General features: G+C 41.1%; 2 protein-coding genes across 3 annotated transcripts in view; one reads left to right on the top strand and one right to left on the bottom strand.

The window, feature by feature from the left end:
* Window positions 1–10,127, top strand: part of LOC127597653 (fibroblast growth factor 4-like) — a 66,534-nt gene that overhangs the window by 55,494 nt on the left and 913 nt on the right. The gene's annotated exons all lie outside the window — the stretch shown is intronic.
* On the bottom strand, window positions 419–9,272 carry slbp (stem-loop binding protein). 2 transcript variants are annotated; one of them, XM_052060506.1, is made up of 8 exons: window positions 9,079–9,272; window positions 6,257–6,370; window positions 5,550–5,663; window positions 4,704–4,775; window positions 4,471–4,593; window positions 3,102–3,257; window positions 2,917–3,025; window positions 419–985 (listed from the first exon to the last, which is right to left on the bottom strand). In XM_052060506.1, the coding sequence occupies exons 1-8, from the start codon at window positions 9,135–9,137 to the stop codon at window positions 914–916; spliced, it is 819 nt and encodes a 272-aa protein (XP_051916466.1). In that variant the 5' UTR covers window positions 9,138–9,272; the 3' UTR covers window positions 419–913. The 2 variants fall into 2 exon arrangements, with proteins under 2 accessions (XP_051916466.1, XP_051916476.1); XM_052060516.1 differs by having other exon boundaries at window positions 4,704–4,769.

Raw genomic sequence — 10,127 nt, 5'->3', positions numbered from 1 at the left:
CATTGAAACACTGCAATACGGCTGCTGGAAACAGCTGCTGCTGTTTTGTAGAGCATCACACAGAGTGTGCGCAAAAGGCAAATCCATAGTCCTCCACAGAGATACGGTGGCAACAATTACCCTCACTCACGACTGTAATGAAACAAAGAATATATTTTTTGGACTGGTTTTTGTCTAAGTTAGAGATGCTACAATTTGTTTGAGGATAAATATCTTTATTTCTTAAGGACATTAACTGTGTAATGTAATGTACAATGTAATGTACTGTATACATGGCACGCGCACAGACACATACAATTTGTGGAGTCTGCACGTTCAGTCCAGAGAGAGGTGTTCCTCCTAAACTTAGATTGTATTAACTTGAATAGCGTTGAAACTTTAGAATGGGTGGTCCACAGATATCAAATTAAAACTCAAATTATTCAACATGGTAACAATTTTTTTATTAATAATAAGTCTTTACCAAGAAGCAAACATTACAAAATATGACATTTCTATGAATAAAAAAAACTCCCCCAAAATTAACAGCCCAATAACCTCCCACTTTTAAAATTGTACACTGAAATCACGCTTTACAACATTGAACCATTCTCAGGAAATCATTTTTTAAACTTGCCCCCCCCCCCACAGTCCACAACATTGTGTGCTCCAAGTGCATATATGAACAAAAACACAGAAAACCAATTAACCGACATAATACTGTAAAGAAAAAGTCCCTGAGTTATTTGTTTAAAAAAAAAAACTATGTTCTCGTAAGTCACTGCTGAGAGTGCATGTGACAATCAAGTAGTTAATAACTGGAACAGAGGCTTTAATGATAGAAAAAAAACTAAAGATTTACTGTTGGGGGATTGAAAGTAGACAATTTGAGATGTGTACGAACATTTGACAAGGCGAACAATAAGCTAGAGAGCTAGAGCATGTCAAGCTCCGCTGTGGTTTCGGTCTTCTGCATTTTGACTGGAGTTCCTGCGCAGTCATCATCCTGGAACACATCACACATGAAAGTATATAAATAAACCCTTCTCATGTAGGAAGGTATAGTCATCTGTTCTTGAGCAATATGAAATATATGACCAGTTATTTCACAAAAAAATGTAAGTGGCCATGAAACAAACAAACTGGTTCTGAAAATACAAAAACTGGAAAGGGAAGCCTTTCCACATTTCTTTTGCCCAAATAGTAATGTTCACTTCGACTTCCACTTTTAAGCTCAATATAAGTGTCATGGTCAAAGTCCTCAATTAATGATAAATGGTTAGTCAATGCAATGCAACTCAATCTAGTCGACTTGGAAGGTTCTACAATGAGCACGGTGTGATGTAACAAACTACAGTGGAATCTGGAGTGACAAACAATCCTTTGTATGAACTTGAAGTTATGCACAAAGGTTTTGTCGAGTGAAAATCTGCCTCTAGTAGAGACTAAGACTCCTCCAAAAACCAGTCCTGGGACTGATACAGCTGCGAAGGGGGACCAGTATCATTAAACTTTACACATTAAGAATTGGAGAGCACTTGATATGTGAGGTAAGGTTGGTGAGCGAATACTTTTGACAATGTGTTATGGAAAACTGACTTTTTAATTGAAGTTATTAAGATATGGTTCTCAGGCTGTGTGGCACTAAGACATTCCTATCACATATACTGTGTGTGTGTGTGTATTATATATATATATATATAAACACACATACACACCTGTATATTAGTGGTGTCAAATGATTTAAATATTGAATCTAATTAAAAATGCAACTGTCATAATTAACTCAAATTCACTAAAAATAAATCATGATTACTCACGCATTTTTTTAATCATTTCTGAATCTCCTTTGATATTTTTTTGTCCTATTTTTCCCCATTTTAATGCTCGCATCAACATGGAATCATGAATCAGTTTTCTATGTGCAAAATGCAAATATTTACTGAAATAACAATTTCAATTTTACATGAACATTTTTCACTTGGAGCAGTTATTCACACATAATCTCTCACACAATATTACGGTTGCGCTCTACCTATTATCGTGATTATTCAAAATAAAGAGTTTGCTTCGTGTACAATTCACCAAGGGCACGGGCAAAGAATAGGAATCTAGGAGAGCCCAGGGAAGGACTTTAAAACGGTATGTGTGAGCTACGATAGTTAACAGGCTGCAAAAGTGCCTCAGTTTCAGGCTGTCAAGTCAAGTCAACAGTATGTATAGAGCACTTTCAAACAGCCATCGCTGCATACAAAGTGCTGTACATGGAGCGATTTAACATACACAATAAACAGTAAGACGAATCGGTAATACAGGCGGTAGACAGCACCAAGCAGTAAAATCAAGAACAAATGTTTCTCATCATGGTGTGTGTGTGCGTGTGTGAGACTGTGTGAATAAGGGTAGATCCCGGGAGGTTAGTTGATCGAAAAGTAGATCTTCGGTCCAAAAGGTTTGGGCACCCCTGCACTATAGGCTGAGTTCTAGTTTACCTTAGATGTGCACTTTATAATGTTATATTGCTCTGTTTTGATTCCATAAAAAGAGCTGTCAAAGTGGCTGTGCACTTTATAATGTTATATTGGTCTGTTTTGATTCCGTAAAAAGACCTGTTGAAGCAGCTGTTGTGTGACAACATATTTTTTTTCACTGTTGTTGATGGACAGTAATATTGTGTGAGAGATTATGTGTGAACAACTGCTCCAAGTGAAAAATGTTAATGTAAAATTGAAAATTGAAATTGTTATTTCAGTAAATATTTGCATTTGGCACATAGAAAACTGATTCATGATTCCAAGTTGATGAGAGCATTAAAATGGGGAAAAATAGGACAAAAAATGTAAAAGGAAATTCAGAAACGATAAAAAATGTGAGTAATCACGATTAATTTTTTAGTTCATTTGAGTTCACTCATAAGAAACTGAATGTAAATCTCACCTCCACTGACAGGTTGTGAGTGCTGAACGAGCATGTACCATTCCCAGTATCTGATAATACAGGAAAGTCGATTTCAATGTCCATGACGTCCTCAAAATGGAGCTCTTCTCTGTAAGAACAAAACAAAACATGTGAAAAGAATAGGAATAGTTTATGCTTGGTAAATAAGTGCAATGTTTGCTTACACATGACTGGCATTGACTTCTCCTCCCTCTTCTGTTGGTGGGTCCCACGCATGTAGCTTAACCTTCCACAGCTTGATCTGCTGGTCCCAGGAACGGCGACTGTATTTCCTGAACTTATTGGGAGTCTTAGGATGAACACCTGGCTGTCGCATGTGCCTGGAAAAGGGAGAGAAACTAGTTTGGACAAGGTTCCATCAGCAGTTTTCGATTGTTTTTTTGCGTATGTTATGGGCAGCATTTTCACAGCCCCGTTTTGTTCAGTGGAGATGTCGGCGCTGTTGGACAGTCTGCGTTGGTGCGGCTGGATGGATGGCTGCTGAATTTGAGGATGAGGAGAGAGGAGCGTCGGCACGGAGCACAGATGCGTATTTGTAACCGAGAGTCGCTGCTTGGAATTGAAATTGATTTACATGGGACAGGAGAATTGAACCAATCTCTTTTTCGTCAATGAATGCTACAGCTTCTTGTTGACCTTAAAATTTCGCTTGTAGCTGACGTGTGCACATTTTGAGCATGACGTCTCTGATCCACTGGTGAAAGGACACTTTAATTCTCTCCTCTTTCATCGTAATCTGCTTTAAACAACATAGCGTATTGAGGGAAAAGGGGGTAGGATTGCACGACTGTCCGTGTTTTATGTTATGTGCTGTGTTTATTAATTTACTTTATGTTAACTGTTTTGTTAAGTGCTTTGTTACAGCGGAAGCTGTTGTGAATATAAATCGGCATGTCTTGTATTGCATTAGTTACTGCAGTGAACTTGTCATCAGGGGTGTGAAATGAGGAACAAAAAATCCAAAGAAAGTTAAGGGGGGGTCATGGAGGGGGGGACAATATCCCTTATTGCGACAGACATTCTATCATATTCTCGTAGCAAGCCTTGACTACTGGCAGTGTTTTTTTTATCAACACGTGTTTCAAAGTGAATACAGAGACAGGAAAGACAGAGGTTGGTGCGCGTTGCAATGTCGTTCGTCTGTAAAATGTATGCAATTTTTAGGCCGCTTCAAGTTCTTGTCGGCTTTGCCGAGTTGCAGTCAAAACTTGTTCTATGCTCAGCTGGCATAAAACTCCGCTTGTCCGGCCGTATTGGGCCGTGATGTAGGAGGCATGATCGCCGGGCAAGGCTATTAAGCCAAGTAGACCGCCGCCCCCTCTCCCCCAATGATTTTTCATGTAAAAATAGAAGTTTTGTGAAAATCATATTTTTCACAACGGAATCCCTGTATGATGCAACTATAACACCAAGGTGTGTGTGTGTGTGTGTGTGTGTGTGTGTGTGTGTGTGTGTGTGTGTGTGTGTGTGTGTGTGTGCGTGTGTGTGTGTGTGTGTGTGTGTGGGCAGGGGGGTGTTTTACTCTGGACCTACTTGGGAACTTCCTTGACATATCGATCATAAGCCAGTGTATTCTTGCCGTAGTTGATCTGTTTCTGTCGTCGTAGCAACACAGCCTCATCCATTTCCACGTTGTCTCCCTCTTTGGAGTCACAGCTGCAGAATCATTTTGAAAAATGAAGTAGTGGTAGACAGACTCATCTGCTTAGTAATTCGTGGCAAATTTAATTGAGTGAAACTGAAACAACAATGGAGAGATAACACACCTGCCAGAAGAGCCAGAAGATGTCTTTCTCTCTCTTTGGGTGCCTTCTGCAGCGAGTATCCTCCTCCTGTAACTGAACAAGTGGACATACAATGGATTAGAAATGACCTGGCCGATCACGCATAAATTAGTTTACACAAAACGCTATTCAAATGCTCGACATTCAAAGATTAATCTGTTTTTTGTGGCTTCCGTTCTCACCGAAATTTCAAAATCTCAGAGATATGGCGAGGCCATGAGAATGCGAAGGGTTACTGTGACTAGTGTTAGTACCTCTAAAGATATTTTTGTCTCTTTATAAACACAGTTGCTAGACCTCAGTGGAACGACAAAAGACACTGTGGACAAGACAGTCGTTATAGTAAAAAATAAATAAAGCTAGACTAGCTTAGCTGTCGTCGTCGTTCAAAGCTTCTTTGATCTGTGACGTCCGTTGCACCGATTGGTTGAAGCCAAAAGACGCACGCACAGCAGAGAGCAGCGGACTATCGACTGCTGAGGCGCGCTTCGCTCAAGTGGCGTCGCTACACCTCTACATGGCTACGCTCGTGAAAGCAAAACAACAAACTCAAACGCATGTTCGTTCAATGTTGTCAACTAATATCTGATACATTTTCTGCAATTCTTCCTCAACTTTTATGAAAATTTTAAAATCCAGAATTCCGGGAAAATCCGGAGGACTTTCATCACTAATATAGGAAATGGGAGCGTCCATTTGCTTTATGGACAACGCCGTCCACATCATAACAGAAAAGCAAACTGTAACTCGTTATCTAAATACACACAAGAAGGCCTGCAGAACTCGAATCAGAGATAAAGCCACAGAGTAGGTGAAGCAGTCTGTTACCGCTGCATGTCCCTCTGCACATCTCTTCTCATCTCGTCATCCTCCACCTGGCTGCCCCAGTCAGCCCGTCGAGCAATGCGAGACACTGGGCCTCTGCTTTCTGGAGTGGTAAAACTGGAACAGGAAAAAGACCTGAACACCTTTCAACACAGACATATCAACAACACTTCATTTTATATAGTGAGCAAGTGAGAGAGGGAGGGAGGTTACAAGTGCACCAACATCTCCAGTCTGCTTATGGTGGTGCTCGCTTGGCAGCTTGTCATGGTGAAGCAGCTTCAGTCAGAAAAGAGGAAAAAGACACCACCTCAAAAAGTGGGTCTCGGTCTGGTTATCTGCTCCACACCAGGATACATTTGTGTGCACTCACATCTGCGTGAAAGGTCTGGACTAGCGTGGCCAAAAATAAAAACAAAAACAAAAAAAAACCCTAGTCCATTTCAATAGGACTTAACTGTGTAGGTCGTGGAGTAAAAACAACTAATAATTACTTTAAGGGGTCACAGATTTTCACGCAGTATCCTGTTTGGGTACTTTTCTGCACTCTTCATTACAAATAATTTCCTTCTTGCTGACAATTGGATGGACATTTAGAAATGGTTTTTAATCCAATTCAGCAATTAATTGGGGAAAAATGGGGGGGGGGGGGTGAATCGATTATTGAAATAATCATGAATTGCAGCCCGAGGGCAGACACACATGCATACCTGGCATTTCTGTTGTTAGTGTCATCTTCGCCATCGTCATCACCTCTCTTGGACCGCAAGCTTCCATCAATGCCACGTTTTCTGCAGTGAGACCACCGTGATGGGCCATGAGACCTATTATGTGGAGAGAGGGGCGAAGACTTGGGATCAACAAAATGCAATAGTTAATAATGCAACACAGCAATAGTATGTACATTTCTAGTCCATAGAATATTCATATCAATGATGGAGAAACCTAAACTGTAAAATGTTATGGTATTACACTGTGTCACTAAAAAGTAGTTCCCTACTTCCAAATGTCTTTGGATATTTATCAAAGTTAAATGTTTTGCATCAAACTAATTTTAATATCTCACAAAGACAACACAGGTTGGCTTTTCCAACATCTTATAGCTGTGGTAAATTATTAACCAGGTCATAACTTACTGCATAGTACTGTGATAGTACTGATGGCATTTGTTGTGTGCCTTAACAGGCAACATGATGGCCACGAGGACCAGAAGACCACGTAGCACCTCAAAAATTCAGACTGAGCCACCATGGTAGCAGACGCCCTGAACCGAAATCGGTCTCGAGCACAGCGAGTGCGCTAAATCCAACTTTTTACGTTGCTTCCCACGTGAAGCACATCTTGTTCATTTTTCCACAATCCCACACACATTGAGGCACAAGTTAATCTAAAATGAAATCCTGCCATTCCCATATAAATTTCTGATCAAACTGTGTGCTTTTCATCAAAGGGGGTGTTCAGACGGCACACATTTGCTCCGGCGCTGCACCAATGTATTTTGTTGCGATATATTTTGCACAGCAGCAAATTGTGTGGAGCGTTCACGCGTACAAAGCCGCTGAGCGTGTCAGAACCGGCACAGCGTCTGTCGGTGCAGTTTCTGCAGCGGAGCAAAACGACAGAAAGCAAATGAGCTGTCGTGTTGGTTCTTTTTAAAACATATACACAACTCAAGCGACTACTGGACAGGCACGTCCTTTTCCTTCTCGGTCTCCGTGCCTTCTGCTCGAGAGTGACCGCCCCCGAAAACGTTAAATCAACGATGACTTCAATGACACTCAGAACAGCAAACACATAATGCGCCAAACAGAAAATCAAGAGAGGAAATCACAAAATAAATTATATGATGGGCGGGGGGTTGTGAACACACAACAAAGGAACAAACTACACAAACAACTCCGAGACAGTCCAGTGTCCTACAAAGCCAAGTCTTGGACGGAAGTCCGACAGAGCACGAAAGCAACGCATCCTCGCCATACGTAAACTCTTCACAAGCATTTGCTCTGGAGCACATTTTTAAACCACCTCCCTGAGGTGGATCAAATTTGGTAAGCTGTTTTCCGGGGCTACACCGGAGCTAATTTGCACGTGTGAACGCTCTACTGGGGCAGCCCCAGACCAAATCTTGCCGTGTGAAAACCTCTAAAGTCAGTCATTCATCTTCAAAACATTCTCTGGCCATATACAGTAATACAAATGAAAAACACTAATAAATAAATACAATTGTATTGAATAAGTATATGTTGAATATTAATTTAATGTTTGTCACTTGGTACAAATAAAAACTAAGTGGGGTCCAATCATGTCCAGTGAATCAATCATTACCAGCTTGAATGATATTTTAATGTTTTATCAAATTCACACCAAGTACGGTTTTCATGTGCCACATTAGACATCGCAACTTGGAATGTTTCTTTCTGTTTCCATGGTGAATCAATCAATATCTGTGCTCCAGTGATAATATTTTTTTTGCTGTGACCGGCTTAGCTCAAGGGGTGAGTGTACTCTGGCTTCATTGAATTAATAATTCATATCAAATGTTCCCAGTTTTCAAATTCAGGGCAAGTCAAATGACTCCAGTTTGGGATAAAAGCAGGTCGAATCTGCTTGCTGGAATAATCCCTGAATAAATATGTACAGTACGTGTACACAGTATGTTCTGGTCTATAATCAAATTTCCTGAGCATATGTACATTCTTTTAAATATACTGAAGGAAAATAATTTCAAAACCAGAGAAAACTGTGACCATTGAAAATCTTAACTTTTAAAACTCTCCAAAGTGCCAATTTTAGTTGTTTGCATAACATTCAAAACAGCTTATTCGCTGAACCGAAAAATAACTCGTGTGTGTGCATTGTTTTTTTCCCCCTCCATTTGGAACTGCCTCACCGACATTGGAGTCAACAAATACCACAGCAGAAAAAAAATCCCTATTTGGATTTAAAACAAAGACATTGTGTGTTGGTTCCGCCCATTTATAATACAGTATCTCACATTCTTTGATATATGCGTGAACGAGTTGCCAACTAAAGAATTCAGCGGCGTGTCTTTCAATGAAGAGAACAAGAGGCCATTTGTTTCTCCCGCCATTTGCTTCCTCGTTCAACTTTCTGTACGTGCAACCAGCTAAGTTTAGCGTCGCGAGACGCCAAGGAACCAAAACGCGCTTCTTTCTTTCATCGTAACGTAGCAGGAGAGGTTTATTCACAACTCGCCTTGGTCACTTCCACAAAAATTTGATTTGAACGTGGCCACGAATTACAAACAGAACAGGGGAATTGTTTTTGCAGACCTTAGGACGAGCTAGCTCAACTAGGCCGTGAAAGTAGACAGAAGTAACATCAAAATAACATCACTTGAGCACGACAGACAAGTTTAGCAAACGTAACATTGCAAGTCTCAGGCGATCAATACGTATTTAACAAACTGTTACAGAGTGTTTAAGCGACACTAAACCAACAACGACGTTACATGCGTGCCCATCTTCTTCCAAAACAAAACTAACTGTAATCGTCCACTCAGCCAGGTTACCTGTCCTCCAGTTCAGTGTTGTTTCCGTCACATCTTCTACTTCTGGCCAAGTGAGACATCTTGTTGTTATTTCTAAGCGAACGCGGTTACAACTAGTAAAGAACGTTGCACGAAAACGTGAGGCGAACCTCTCCCGGTCTGGCAGTCAACAAACACCCGCCAACACTGGAAAGACGCGCGGCCAACATGTCACATGACCGGAAAGGCGGTTCTAAATATCACGGCTACTTCCATCCGTTTAACGCTTTACTTTTATTATTTGATTAAGATGTCATTTTCGCTGTGAATACATTGTGCCGCTGTGGCTATGTGCCTCCCAACTAATTTGATAAAAACGGCTATTTCTTTATTCAATACAAACCTTTTAATTCATGTTTTCAATGCAAAACATAAAAGAACAATAACATAAAATGTTGTAAAAGATTATGCACTTTTGATGAAAGTAGACAAGAGGTCACAAATACTTAAATACCTTTCTGTCTTGGTACACCTAAGAGCAAAATTTATTGTTCACACTGCACTTGGAACGTCATCACGCCACGCATGCGTTTTCGCAGTTATGCCTTGACCTCTGCTGCTCAATCAGTGTCCGTCGAGACCATTCATTCAGTCATTCATCATCCGTGCCGCTTGATCCAAACTCGGGTCGCGGGGGGTGCTGGAACCTATCCCAGCAGTCTTCGGGTAGTAGGCGGGGTACACCCTGAATCGGTTGCCATCCAATCACAGGGCACACAGAAACGAACAACCAGTCGCACTCACACTCACACCTAGGGACAATTTAGAGAAGGCATGTCCAAAGTCCGGCCCGCGGGCCAAATCCGGCCCGCGGTCGAATTTCATCCGGCCCTCGGCCCCTGTCATAAAATCAGTGCCGTCTGGCCCGCAGGTTGGGCGCAATGGAACACGTGTTGCATTGACTGAGGTCTCGTAGACCAGGGGTGTCCAAACTTTTTGCCAAGGGGGCCAGATTTTATGTGGTAAAATGTCGGGGGGCCGACCTTGGCTGACATTCTTTACATTGAACAACAATATTGTTCAACAAATTT

Source organism: Hippocampus zosterae, chromosome 1 (genome assembly GCF_025434085.1).
Source record: "Hippocampus zosterae strain Florida chromosome 1, ASM2543408v3, whole genome shotgun sequence".
In the NCBI taxonomy this organism is placed as follows: domain Eukaryota; kingdom Metazoa; phylum Chordata; class Actinopteri; order Syngnathiformes; family Syngnathidae; genus Hippocampus; species Hippocampus zosterae.
This window is presented reverse-complemented; position numbering and strand designations above follow the sequence as displayed.

Excerpts from the sequence above, each read along its gene's own strand:
- slbp (XM_052060506.1), bottom strand. The coding sequence starts at position 9,137 with ATGTCTCACTTGGCCAGAAGTAGAAGATGTGACGGAAACAACACTGAA. Across the intron at positions 5,664-6,256 it reads ACTAACAACAGAAATGCCAG|TTTTACCACTCCAGAAAGCA; the intron begins GTATGCATGTGT and ends TTCCTGTTCCAG. Across the intron at positions 3,026-3,101 it reads GAAGTCAATGCCAGTCATGT|AGAAGAGCTCCATTTTGAGG; the intron begins GTAAGCAAACAT and ends TTGTTCTTACAG.